A 14,962-nucleotide genomic window follows, 5' to 3' on the forward strand; every position below is an offset into this window, starting at 1 on the left:
AGGTTGAGAGGCCTTAGCATATCCTACCTAATAATAGACAAATATGCAAATTGACCATACCTCCATAAACCCAAGCCACGCCCACCAGCCAATCAGGGCGAGTATGCAAATAAACCGAACCAAGATGGCTACAGCCACCAAGAGCAAGGTTTCCCAGGCAACAGAGGGAAACAAGCTTTCCGCCTGCCCTTGACAGGCCTAAGCCTCCACTCAAGCTACAAAGTTTCAATTATAGAAGGTAAACAAATTCAAACAGAATGGCGGCAGCCACGGAGCTGGAGAGACCAGGCCAGGGTTGCCCGCTGTAATGGAGAAAGCAAAGCTTTCTGCACACCCTGGCCGGGCTCAGGCCTCTGCTTAAGGCTACAAAGTTTCAATTATAGAAGGTGAATTAACTCAAACAGAAATGGCTGCCGGTGGAGCATGCAGGAGGCTTGGCTCCGCTCCAGGCTACAAAGTTTCAATTGTAGAAGGTAAATAAATTCCAGATACCAGTGCCTCTGCTTGGGTCGCCAGGGGGTGTGGCTGGCCTGCAAACCACCATAGGCCCCTTGCTCAGGCTGCCCCATGCCCCAAGGGAACCCCCACCCTTATCTGGGACACCCTTCAGGGCAAACCAGCTGGCCCCCACTCCTGTACCAGGCCTCTATCCTATCTAATAAAAGAGTAATATGCAGATTGACCACCACTCCAACACACAATATGTCTTCCCCCATGTGGTCAAAGATCCTGCCCCCATGTGGACACAAGATGGCCACCACAAGATGGCCAGCAGGGGAGGGCAGTTGGGAGGCACCCAGCCTGCAAGGGAGGGAAGTTGGAGGCGATCAACCCTGCAGGGGAGGGCAGTTAGGGGTGACCGGGCCGGCAGAGGAGGGAAGTTGGGGGCAAACAGGCTGGCAGGGGAGCAATTAGGCATCAATCAGGCTGGCAGCAGAGTGGTTAGGGGGTGATCAGGCTGGCAGGCAGAAGCGGTTAGGGGCAATCAGGAAGGAAGGCAGGCAAGCAGTTGGGAGCCAGCAGTCCTGGATTGTGAGAGGGATAACCAACTGCCCGTAAACGGGCAGTCGGACATCCCTCCAGGAGTCCCAGATTGAAGAGGGTACAGGCTGGGCTGAGGGACACCTCTCCCCCTCCGTGCACGAATTTCGTGCACCAGGCCTCTAGTCATTAGCATATTATGCTTTGATTGGTTGAATGGCCAACTGGACGACCAGACAGTTAGCATATTAGGTTTTTATTACATAGGATGTCCATAATAGGCAAATAGAGATAAAAAGTAGACTGGTAGTTACTTAACCCTGGGGGGCTGGGGCAGGGGAGAGATGGGTGAAAATGGGAGGTGGCAGCTAAAGTGTACAGGGTTTCTTTTTGAGGTGATGAAATGATGAAAATGTTCTAATATTAATTATGGTTATGGGGGCACAACTATGTGAATATACTAAAAACCAGTGAATTGTACTCTTTAAATGGGAGAAATAAATAGAATTGATGTATTAAGACTACATATTAATTCCTCCCAGTGACGCCAACAGCAATCAAGGCTCACCTACAGTTAACACTGTTGGGAGAAAAAGGAAGAAAACTGTCTTTCCTATTTATCTGTAAACTAGAGGCCCAGTGCATGAAATTCGTGCATGGGTAGGGTCCCTAGCAGCTGCCGGCTGTGGGCCAGGGCCTTTCTTCGTTCCCCGCCACCCCCTGGTGTTCAGAGCATATCATAGCAAGCGATCGAACTCCCAGTCGGTCAAACTCCTGAGGAGACACTTTGCATATTAGGCTTTTATATATATAAATAGGAAAATTATTAGATAAAACCTAGTGTATTAACCTTCTGGAAAACTACACAGCTCAGTCTGACCAGCATAACTCTCTAAGACATGATATTGGGGAGGAAGGGTAGATGGTGGCATAGGTAAATACAGTACTCACGGCTTCCCACTTCAAAATTACAACTAAAATACAGAGTAACCATCATTCAGAACCACCTGAAATCTGGCTAATTGGAAGTCCTACAACTAGAGAACTAAAGAAGAAAGCACAATGAGACTGGTAGGAGGGGCAGAGGGGCAGAACAGACTGGTCTGATGCCCACGTGTGGCATTTTTATAATTGGGATGGATATCTTGGCAGCAAAGGCCTCCCATGAGGAGCAAGGAGTCCCAGCCCCACACCAGGCCCCCAGCCCAGGGTTCCAGAACTGGGAAGAGAAGCCCCCACAACTTCAGGCTGTAAAAATCAGCAGTGATGTGGCTGAGTGACAAGGAGACTGCTGGAGACCCAGATAGTTATTCTTAAAGGGACAGTGCACAGACTTACTCAGACTTGCTCCCCCTGAGCTCCAGAGCTGGGACAGTGGCTTGGGGGGACCCAGGGACATATGGGAAGGAACTGGGTTGTCTGGCATCAGGGCAAGAATTCAGGAGTGGCTTTCTCCAAGAAAAGGGAGCTTACAGGGATCATTGTTCCTATGCTGAGACCTCCCCCATCACAGAGCTGACTGGTAGGTGCCATATCTGAGTCTCCATCAACCTGACTCACACTGTTCACTCCACCCTGATAATTCCCTGAGATCCTACCCTACCAAATTTATAGTCCCACCCCAACTGTTAGCAGCAGTTTTTCCATATGAATGGTCTGTCCTGGCTCAGGCTTCACTCTTTCCTAAAATCTCTCAAACAAGCAGCAGCTTGTGTCAGCATGCCCCAAATCTATCAATAAAAGGCCCAAGACCCAGCCTTAGCACCAGCCTGCCTTGCTTCACAGCTGGGCCTAGCCTGGGCACTTCCAAGCCCAACGAAAGTAACAGCCACCGGCAGATCATTCTGTAGCTCCTGTTGGAAGGCCCTTGAGCCAGTGCACCTAGTGGACAGCTTCAGACCACCCCAGATTATAACTCTACACACCCATGAATGACTCACTTAAGAGGCAGACTCAGTAAGCATCAAATCCCCACTGAAGCAACTCTTGCTCCATAGGGGTGTCTCCTGAACAGCAGCTCTTCTGCTGTACTCACAGTCAATAGGCCTGGGGGTCAATTCCTCCCAGTGATGTCAACAGCAATCAAGGCTCACCTACAACAAGACAATGCACACAGCCCACACATGGGTGCACCTAGAGTGCCCAGATCAGGCGACTGGGGAGGCTGAGTCACTGGACCCTACAGGACACCTACTTCACAAGGCCAATTCCAGGAGACATAGCACCTCTACCTAATACATAGAAACAAACTCAGGGAAGCAACCAAAATGTAGAAACAAAGAAACATACCACAAATTAAAGAATAGAAGAAGCCCCCTGATAAAGAACTAAATAAAATAGAAGCAAGCAAACTACTAGATACAGAATTTTAAAAAATGGTTATAAGGATGCTCAAAGATCTTAATGAGAGCTTCAATGGGTTTAGTGAGACTCTCAAGGATCTTAGTGAGAATACCAAAGACATGAAAAAGGACCAGTCAGAAATTAAGCATAATTAACTGAATTAAAGAACAATTTCTTCTTTATTTCAGGAAATCAACAGCAGAGTCAAAGATGCTGAGAATCAAATCAGTGATTTGGAATATGAGGAAGCAAAAAACACCCAATCAGAAGAGCAAAAAGAAAAAACAATCCAAAAATATGAAGATAATGTGAGGAGCCTCTGGGACAACTTCAAGCATACCAACATTCTCATCATGGGGGTGCCAGAAGGAGAGAAGATATTGAAAACCTATTTGAAGAAATAATGATAGAAAACTTCCCCAACCTGGTGAAAGAAATAGAGTCCAAACAAGATGAACCCAAAAAGGCCCACACCAAGACACATCATAATTAAAATGCCAAGGGATAAAAAAAAAGAGAGAATCTTAAAAGCCGCAAGAGAAAAGCAGTTAGTTACCTACAAGGGAGCACCCATATGACTGTCAGCTGATTTCTCAACAGAAATTATGCAGGCCAGAAGGGAGTGGCAAGAAATATTCAAAGTTATGAAAAGCAAGGACCTACAACCAAAATTACTCTACCCAGCAAAACTAGCATTTAAAAATAAAGGTCAGATGATGAGATTCACAGACAAAAAAAAGCTAAAAAAGCTACCACCAAACCAGTATTACATGAACTGTTAAAGGGTATTCTTTTTTAAAATATAGTTTTATTGATTTCAGAGAGGAAGGGAGAGGGATAGAGAAATAGAAACATTGATGAGAGAGAAACATCATCGATCGTGTGCCTCCTGCATGCCCCCTACTTGGGATTGAGCCCGCAATCCAAGCATGTGCCCTGACCAGGAATCAAACTGTGACCTCCTGGTTCATGGATTAACATTCAACCACTAAGTCACACCGGAAAGGAAGAGGAGAAAAAAAGATTAAAAATATGAACAATAAATACATATCTATCAACAAATGAATGTAAAAATCAAAATAAATGAACAAGAAATGCAATGAACAAAATAAACTGATAAATAAAATAGAACCACAGGCATGGAAACATGGAAGAGACTGAGGAATCTCAGAGGGAAATGGGGAGCGGGGGGGGGGGGGGGGGGCGGAGAGATTAACCAAAGAACTTATGTACATATATGCATTACCTATGGATACAGACAATAGGGTGGTGAAGGCCTGGGGCAGGGTGGGAATTGGCTGGAGGGGGGAAATTGGGGGAAAACAGGGGACATCTGTAATACTCTCAACAATAAAGATTTTTTAAAATAAGATATGCTATTGGGAGAAGAGGGATTGAAGAATAATACATTATGATACTATGTTATAAAAAATAGAAACACAAAATTATGTCATTTCGTATGTAGGTAGTATACTCATCCTATATAATAAAAGCCTAATATGCTAAGTGTCCGGTCATCTGGTCGGCCGTTCAACCAATCAAAGCGTAATATGCTAATGATATGCTAAGGCCACTCAACTGCTCGCTATGACGTGCACTGACCACCAGGGGCAGACGCTCCAACTGGTAGGTTAGCTTGCTGCTGGGTTCTGGCTGATAGGGACTGAGTGAGACATGCCCTGGAGCCCTCCTGTGGTCCCTCGCTGGCTGGCCAACCTCCCGCGTCCTTCCCCAGCCCCGATTGTGCACCTGTGGGGTCGCTAGGCCTGGCCTGCGCCCTCTCACAATCCAGGACCCCTCAGGGGATGTCAGAGAGCCAGTTTCGGCCCAATCCCACAGGCCAGGCCGAGGGACCCCACTGGTGCATGAATTCATGCACCAGGCCTCTAATATATAAATGTCACAGAATAAGCCAGTCAGAGAAAGACAAGTATCACATGTTCTTACTCATATGTGGAATCTAATGAACAAAATAAACTGATGAACAAAATAGATCCAGAGACATAGAAGCATGCAAAGGACTGATGTATTTCAGGGGGGGGGGGGGGGGGGGCGAGGAGGAAGGAGGGGGAGGAAGATTAACCAAAGAACTTATATGCATATATGCACGGCCCATGAACAAACAATAGTGCTGTGAAAGCCTGGGGAGGGGGCGGGAGCAGGGTGGAGAGGGTCAACGGGGGAAAGAACGGGACATCTATAATACTTTCAACAATAAAGATTTTTAAAAACCAACAAATAAAAAATTTTGGTTATCTCTATGTACTTATCATTCAGGAACAGGAGTTAAGGGATGGGAGGGTGTGTGATTAAGAGAGACTTGTTTTAATTCAAATGTAGATAACAGTATGGTGGTTATCAGAGGTGAAAGGGGGGAAAGGAGGTTGAAGTGGATAAAAGGGGTCAAATATATGGGGAAGGAAGGAGACTAGACTTTGGGTGGTAACCAAACAATGCATTATCCAGATGATGCATTATAGAAATGTATACTTGAAACTTTATAATGTTACTAGAGGCCCGGTGCACAAAATTCGTGCACGTGTGTGTGTGGGGGGGTGTCCTTCAGCCCAGCCTGCATCCTCTACAATCTGGGACCCCTCGAGGGATGTCCAACTGCCTGTTTAGGCCCAATCCCGGTCAGTCGGACATCCCTCTCACAATCCAGGACTGCTGGCTCCCAACTGCTCACCTGCCTGCCTTCCTGATTGCCCCTAACTGCTTCTGCCTGCCAGCCTGATCACCCCATAACCACTCCCATGCCAGCCTGATCGACGCCTAACTGCTCCCCTGCCAGCCTGTTCACCCCTAACTGCCCTCCCCTGCAGGCCTGGTCACCCCTAACTGCCCTCCCCTACAGGCCTGGTCACTCCTAACTGCCCTCCCCTGCAGGCCTGATCCCCCCGCAACTGCTCTTCCCTTCAGGCCTGGGTCTCCCCCAACTGCCCTTCCCTGCAGGCCCGGTCGCCCCCAACTTCCCTCCTCTGCCAGCCTGGTCACCCTTAACTGCTCTCCCCTGCAGGCTTGATTGCCCCCAACTGCCCTCCCTTGCAGGCCTGGTCCCTCCCAACTGTCCTCCCCTGCTGGCCTGATTGCCCACAAGTGCCCTCCCTTGCAGACTTGGTCCCTTCCCTGCTGTCCATCTTGTGTCCACATGGGGGCAGCCATCTTGTGTGTTGGAGTAATTATCAATTTGCATATCACTCTTTTATTAGATAGGATAGAGGCCTGGTACACGGGTGGGGGCTGGCTGGTTTGCCCTGAAGGGTGTCCCAGATCAGAGTGGGGGTTCCCTTGGGGCATGGGGTGGTCTGGGTGAGGGGCCTGTGGTGGTTTGCAGGCCAGCCACGCCCCCCGACGACCCAAGCGGAGGGCCTGGTATCTGGGATTTATTTATCTTCTATAATTGAAACTTTGTAGCCTTGAACGGAGGCTAGGGCAGGCCAGGGCAGGCGGAAAGCTTGGCTTCCTCCATTGCCAGGGAAACGCAAGCCTCCTGCTCTCTCCAGCTCCATGGCTGCCACCATTTTTGTTGGGATTTATTTATCTTCTATAATTGAAACTTTGTAGCCTTGAGTGGAGTCCACGGCCAACCAGGGTGTGTGGGAAGCTTGGCTTCCTCCATTGCTGGGGAAACCCAAGCCTCCTCCTCGCTCCATGGCCGCAGCCATCTTAGTTGGATTAATTTGCATACTTGCTCCAATTGGCTGGTAGGCATGGCTTGTGGGTGTAGCGGAGGTACGGTCAATTTGCATATTACTCTTTTATTAGATAGGATTACCCAATGTTACCCCAATAAATTTAATTTTTAAAAAGAGACACTTGTTTTATCTGCACTGTTTAAATCTCTTATAAAAGTTCATGTATTATCTATAATAATAAAAGCATAATATACTAATTAGACCAGACAGCCGAATGACCTTCTAGATGTCATTCCAAATATCCTTCCAGATGAAGCCGCGGCGGTGGGGCTGAGGTAGAGGTGGTTAGAGGCAATCAGGCAGGCAGGCGAGTGGTTAGGGGCAATCAGGAAGGCAGGCAGAGTGGCTAGGGGCAATCAGGCTGGCAGGTGAGTAGATAGGGGAGATCAGGCAGGCAGTTGAGTGGTTAGGGGTGATCAGGCAGGCAGGTGAGTGGTTAGGGTGATCAGGCAGGCAGGCAGAGTGACTAGGGGTGATCAGGCAGGCAGGCATGCAGAGTGGTTAGGGGCGATCAAGCAGGCAGGCAATTAGTTAGGGGAGATCAGGCAGGCACAGGCGAGTGGTTGGGGCGATCAGGCAGGCAAACAGAGGGGTTAGGGCGATCAGGCAGGCAGAGTGGTTAAGGGTGATCAGGCAGGCAGGCATGCAGGAGAGCAGTTAGGAGCCAGCGGTCCCAGATTGTGAGAGGGATGTCTGAGGGGTCCTGGATTGGAAGAGGGTGCAGGCCAGGCTGAGGGACCCCTCCCCCATGCACAAATTTTGTGCACCAGGCCTCTAGATTGTTATAAAGACATCTTTTTATATATATTTTAAATTTTTTAAAAAATATATTTTATATTGATTTCAGAGAGGAAGGGAGAGGGAGAGAGAGATAGAAACATCAATGATGAGAGAGAATCATTGATTGGCTGCCTCCTGCACGCCCCCCACTGGGGATCAATCTGCAATCCAGGCATATGCCCTTGACCAGAATCAAACCCTGGACCCTTCAGTCTGCAGGCCGATGCTCTATCCACTGAGCCAAACTGGCTAGGGCTAAATATATAATTTTTAAGGAAGAGTAAAGAAAAAGAAAAGGAGCTGGAAAGAATCAAGCTAAACTGTTAATAAAGATAAGCTCTAGGAAAAAGTGAAATGTATGATGAGAAGGCATTTTTGCTTTTGACTTCTCATGTAGCTCTTGACCTTTAATGAGCCTCTGTTGATTTACAACTTCAAAATAAAATTTTTTTAATAGCAATCATCCCATAGTAGTATTGTTTAAATTGGTGTGCAAAATATTGAGGACTAAATCTTCATTTCTATACTTCATTTCCCTCTTCTGGAAATAACTTATTATATGAGAAAGCCTTAATCAAAGATGAGTACTTCTGCATATATGATGTTCATATATGATGCAAAGAAGCAGTTCCAGAAGAGTAATTTTCTAGTTGGTTGTTCTGAAGTATATCAAACTTTAAAATACAGGCCTTTTACCTTTAACAGTTTGGAGTGTGCAACATTAAGCACATTTATGACAGCCTTACAACTTGGCCCTTTAATCTGTTCAATGATGTAATTGAATTTGGCTGACATGCGTTTCCAGTGCTCCAGTTCAGTGAGTGGGCCTGAGTCATCAGCTTCTTTTCTCATTTGCTCACTCTCAATAAGTACCTGCAATCAAAAATATTCACAGAATAGAGAAATGTTACTTTCTTTTAAAAGTTCGTTACTTTCATCTTTTCAAAGGAAACTAAGAGTATAAATGACATTCAACATTGAGGAATAAAAACTGTTAGCAAACTAAGAATAGATGGGAACTTCTTTAAAATGATAAATAGTACCTACCTACCAAAAATCTATAGCAAACATACTTAAGGGTGAAATTTTAGAAAATATCATTCTGAAACCAAGGACAAGACAACTTTGCCACTATCACCACCCACTTCCATTCAACCTGGTAATGGAGATCCCAAAACAAGATAAAAAAACAAAAGAATTCCAATAAAAATGAAAAAACAAAGATGAATCATCACAGCTGACATGGTTGACCACATTCTAAAAATTCAAGAATATCTAAAAGACAAACTTTTACAATTAATGAAAGTAAGGTTGCAGGATATATCTATACTAATAAAAGGGTAATATGCTAATTAGACCAGGCATCTTCCAGACATCCATTGGGATATCCTTCTGGACAAAGCCATGGTGGCAGAGGCCAAGGCAGACGTGGTTAGGGGAGATCAGGCTGGCAGGGGAGAGCAGTTAGAGGCGACTAGGCCGGCTGGAGAGGGCAGTTAGGGGTGACCAGGCCGGCAGGGGAGGGCAGTTAGGGGCGACCAGGTCAGCAGGGGAGGGCAGTTAGGGGCAACCAGGCCTGCAAGTGAGGGCAGTTAGGGGCGACCAGGCCAGCAGGGGAGGGCAGTTAGGGGAGATCAGGCTGATAGGCAGAGGCAGTTAGGGGTGATCAGGCCGGCAGGGAGGTGGTTAGGGGCAATCAGGCTGGCAGGCAGATGTGGTTAGGGGTGATCAGGCAGGCAGGCAGGTGAGCGGTTAGGAGCCAGCAGTCCCAGATCACAAGGGGGATGTCCGACTGCCAGTTTAGGCCAGATCCCTGTGGGACATCCCCCAAGTGGTCCTGGTTTGGAGAGGGTGCAGGCCAGGCTTAGGGACCACCCCTCCCCTCACCCTGTGCATGAATTTTATGAACCGGGCCTCTAGTATATATATAAATATCAGTAGCATTTCTTTGTAAATCATATAACAATCTAAAAATGTAAATATAAACATATAGCATTGGCTTGCTATAACAAATAATAAAAATGATATCAAGAGATTAACAAAAGATGTACATTATCTTTTTGGAGAAAATTAGAAAACTTTCTTCCAACACACAAAAGAAGACCTACAGAAATGGAGAGATTATACCATGTTCGTGAACGGAAAAATTCAGTCATATAAAGATGGCATTTTTCTCTAAATTAATGTATACTTTCAATGAAGTTTCAATCAAAATCTCAAAAGGGTTTTTGATGATACTTGATAAACTAGCCTTAAAATTAAATTTGAAAGAATTAACCAGAAGTAATCAATGCAATTTTGAATAAAAATACAGAAAGGGACTTGCCATACCAAATATTGATTTAGTAAAAAGCTACAGAAATAAAAGCAGCATGGTATAAGTACAAAAAAACAAATAAGTAGACCAGTGGGATAGAAAAGGGGTCCCAGAAACTTGATAAGTTACAGAGTTGACATTACAAATTTGTTAGGAAAGAATGGCCTTATTAAATAAACAGCTTGGGACAAATTGGCTGACGATATGGAAAAAGACAAAATTAGATTCCTACCTCACATTATACCCAAACACACACAGACACCATTCCAGATGCTAAACGTTAAGACAAAATGGTAAAACTTTTAAAGAAAATATAGAAGATGGGGTAAAACTATGAAGAAAACCATGAAACTGAATATCATAATTGTCAAGAAAATGGTTACCACTGGGGGAAGAAAGGGGAATTGAAATTGGGAAGAGGAATACTAGGGGATTGCAAAGTGCTGGCAGTGTTCCATTTCTTAACTTTGCAAAGCTTATACAGGTGTTAATTTTGCAATAATTTATTTATTGTATTGTATTGTATTGTATTGTATTTATTCTGGTGTATTTCACCATTTAAAATAAATAATGTAGGAGAATATCTTCATAACACTGGAATAGAAACGTGTTTATGGTACCATCTGAAAATGCAGGACACAAGATGAACCAAGAAAGGATTAACATCCAGAAAATACTATTTAAACTCCAACAATTCAGTAAGCTATCATCAATCTGAAATATAACTACATAAAGGATATGAAGAAGCAATTCAACAAAGAGGAAACGTAAAGAGCCATTAAACATATTCAACCTCACCTGTATTCAGGGGAATGCAAAATAAATCAAGATACCATTTCACACCCAATAAATTGGCAACCATTAAAAATCTGACAATCCCAAGTGTAATGAAAATCTAAAGAAAAGGAAACTTTCATATGCTTCTGTACAAAATATTATAGTTAATATTTTATAGTTACTATAACCACTATTTGGAGGGCTTTGCAATACCCAATAAATTATCCATACATTACTGCTCTCAGCAGTTCCACTGGGAAATTTATTTTATTTTATTTTTTTAGAGAGAGGGGAAGGGAGAGGGAGATAAACTCTGATGTGAGAAACTTTGATTGGCCGCCTCCCATAATGCCCCAACCAGGGATCCAATCAGCAACTCAGGTATGTGCCCTGACTGGGAATTGAACCCCCCACCCTTCAGTGAACAGGACAACACTCCAACCAAATGAGCTACACTGGCCAGGGCTCCACTGGGAAATTCTTGAACATGTACAAAGGAGATCTGAACAAAGATATTCATTAAATATGTATTTTATTGTTTGTAATAGCAAAAAAAAAAAAAGTAGAAATAACTATCCTTCTGAGGGAATCAATAAGTAAACTTCTCTAACTTCTTAAACAGAGGTTACTAGACATAATTTAAACGTCTCTTAGATGTCTGAACATCTATATAATAAACTGATTTTTTTCACAGAGGAATACCATACAGTGAATGAATTAAATTTAGTTGTACCAACATGAATGAGAATATTGAGAGAAAAAAAAACACCTATAACAGGATCCTTAGTAGTATTATACTGTTTATGTAAAGATTTTAAACACAAAATTTATACCTATAATATAAAGCTTATAAATTTGTAAATGCAATAAAAGTGTCAAACTTTAAAGAGAATGGGAGGAGTCAATAACATCAGGATAGTGGTAATACAGAAGGAGGGAGATGAAAGGGTTAGAGGCTTTAGTGAAAATAAAAAAGATCTGAAGCAAGTATAGCAAACTTAGAGGCCTGGTGCCTGAAAATTCGTGCAATCAGGGGGTCCCTCAGCCCGGCCTGCGCCCTCTCACAGTCCAGGACTCCTCGGGGGATGTCCGACTGACAGCTTAGGCCCACTCCCCGGGGGTTCAGGCCTAAGCTGGCAGTCAGACATCCCTCTGGCAGCCTGGGAGCCCTCAAGGGATGTCCAACTAATGGCCCTGGGGAGCGGGCCTAAGCCATTAGTCGGACATCCTTAGCACTGCCGCAAAGGCAGAAGAGGCTCCCGCCACCACCGCTGTGCTGGCCAGCCATGAGCCGGCTTCTGGCTGAGCAGTGCTCCCCTGTGGAAGCACACTGACCACTAGGGGGCAGCTCCTGCATTGAACGTCTGCCCCCTGGTGGTCAGTGCATGTCATAGCAACCGGTCGTTCCCAGTCGTTCTGCCATTAGGGTCATTTTGCATAGTATCCTTTTATTATATGGGACTAGAAGCGAAATTCGTGCACGGCAGGGGGTTGTCCCTCAGCCCAGCCTGTACCCTCTCCAATCTGGGACTCCTGGAGGGATGTCCGACTGCCCGTTTAGGCCCGATCCTGGTGGGATCGGGCCTAAACGGGCAGTCAGACATCCCTCTCACAATCCAGGACTGCTGGCTCCCAACTGCTTGCCTGCCTGCCTTCCTGATTGCCCCTAATTGTTTCTGCCTGCCAGCCTGATCACCCCCTAACGACTCCCCTGCCAGCCTGGTTGATGCTTAACTGCTCCCCTGCCAGCCTGTTTGCCCCCAACTTCCCTCCTCTGCCAGCCTGGTCACCCCTAACTGCCCTCTCCTGCAGGGTTGATCACCTCCAACTGCCCTCCCTTGCAGGCCGGGTGCCTCCCAACTGCCCTCCCCTGCTGGCCATCTTGTAGTGGCCATCTTGTGTCCACATGGGGGCAGGATCTTTGACCACATGGGGGCAGCTATATTGTGTGTTGCAGTGATGATCAATCTGTATATTACTCTTTTATTAGATAAGATAGAGGCCTGGTGCACGGGTGGGGGCCAGCTGGTTTGCCCTGAAGGGTGTCCCAGATCAGGGTGGGGTTCCCTTGGGGCGTGGGGCGGCCTGAGCGAGGGGCCTGTGGTGGTTTGCAGGCCGGCCACGCCCCCTGGCAACCCAAGCAGAGGCCCTGGTATCTGGGATTTATTTTCCTTCTACAATTGAAACTTTGTAGCCTGGAGCGGAGCCAAGCCTGCTGCTCCCTCCGGGGCGGCAGCCATTTCTGTGGCAGTTAATTCACCTTCTACAATTGAAACTTTGTAGCCTTAAGCGGGTGAGCCCAGCCAGGGTGAGCGGAAAGCTTTGCTTCCCCTGTTGCCACTGGCAACCCTGGCCTGCTCTCTCAAGCTCCATTCTGCCGCCATTTGTTTGAATTTGTTTACCTTCTATAATTGAAACTTTGTAGCTTGAGTGGAGGCTTAGGCCTGCAACGGCTATGGAAAGCTTGGCTTGTTCTGTTACCTGGGAAACCTTGCTCTCTGTGGCTGTAGCCATCTTGGTTTGGGTTAATTTGCATACTCGCCCTGATTGGCTGGTGGGCGTGGCTTATGTAGCAGAGTGATGATTAATTTGCATATTACCATTTTATTAGAGAGGATGGTATCTGTTTAATCTCAGTTACAGAGATGTGTGTTATATTATTTTCTGTACCTTTTAATGTTCATAACTTTTCATAACTTAAATTGTGGTGGAATTTTTAAGGATACAAATGAGGCAAAATACATAGTTGATTTTTCAAACCTATTAAAGTTCTATTTTTAATCCAGAAAATGCTTGTAATTTTAACCATGGTTTATGGAACTCTTCTTAACCTAATTACAAGCTTTTCTACCTTCTTAAATAGATGATAGGAGACATAATTTAAGCTTTTTTAAATGGCTAAAGGTCTATATAATTTGAATAACTGAATTAAAGAATGAAAACGACTCTTAAAATTAACTTTTAAATTTTAAATCAAATGACCCTTTTGATATTTAATTCCTGTTACATTATTCATAGGTGATAATCCAGCCTCAAATTGAAGACTTCCAGTGATTCAGCACATTCCATTTCCATTTCTCTCCTTATAACCATCACTCTCTCTGGCTTACTTCTGCCATACACATTCAATTTCACATTAAATCCCTTCAAATCGGTGAAAGTACCATGTCACTCCTACACCCCCTTTTTCCCAGGTCAAACGTCTCCATGTACTTTCCTTGAATACATTGTTCAGATCCTTGGCCTATTTTTCTCTGAACTGTCAATTTCTTAATAACTCATAAAATGTCTTTATATATTATGGATACTCTTTGTTATACATGCTCATAATATAACCTCCCAGAAAGTCATTTATCTTTTAACTTTATGGTGGTTTTTGACATGTGGAAGTTACTAATTTCTTTTTAATGTAGCCAAACCTATCATTTTTTTTTTCATGGCTTCTGGGTTTTGTATCTTGCTTAAGAACATATTACTATGGTCTTATGTTCTGCTTCATTTATGGCTTTTTTCTTTTGCTTTTGGTTGTTTTTTCTTTTTTTTTTCTTTTTCATTTATGGTTTTTATTTTGTTTTTCACATAACTGTTTTTAATTGTGGCTTCTCTCATACAACATGTTTTTGAGATTCATGTTTTATGTTCTTTTTTCACTTTTAGCTTTCTTATTTATGTCTATTATCCATCTTGAATTAATTTTTGTGTATGACAAGAGGTCAAGGTTTATTCTTTATGGTTTTGTTTGTTTGTTTGTTTTTTTACAGATCTCTCAATTTCCTGCATTTATTCTGCTTAATTGGAGGCCATTTGCTACAATTGCCCAACTACTGATTTTCTTATTTCAGGTTGCTAAGTCTCTTATGTCAAACTATTTTCTTTTCCTTGCTCATTTTTGTGAAAGAAAATCTATATTGATTGATCATAATAATTGGAGAGGACCTCCTTGGCCATTGTGTGGGACAGAGCTTGATTCCACAACGGATTACAACTCCCCCTTCCTCCAGTGGCAGAGTAGGCGGCTGCAGGAGTTTTCTGCTGGGCAGTTATGCACTTCAATTACCTAGTGACA

At 44.5% G+C, this 14,962-nt stretch overlaps 1 protein-coding gene across 1 annotated transcript in view; it reads right to left on the reverse strand.

Annotated features, from left to right (window-relative positions):
* DNAH8 (dynein axonemal heavy chain 8) overlaps positions 1–14,962 on the reverse strand; it is a gene marked incomplete at its 3' end in the record, with an annotated part of 261,455 nt that overhangs the window by 242,587 nt on the left and 3,906 nt on the right. Inside the window, exon 4 of the mRNA XM_079779684.1 lies at positions 8,499–8,675. Coding sequence (XP_079635810.1) covers positions 8,499–8,675 — 177 coding nt within the window. The remainder of the gene's footprint in view (positions 1–8,498; positions 8,676–14,962) is intronic.

This window comes from Cnephaeus nilssonii (assembly GCF_951640355.1).
Source record: "Cnephaeus nilssonii genome assembly, chromosome: 9".
Lineage (NCBI taxonomy): Eukaryota > Metazoa > Chordata > Mammalia > Chiroptera > Vespertilionidae > Cnephaeus > Cnephaeus nilssonii.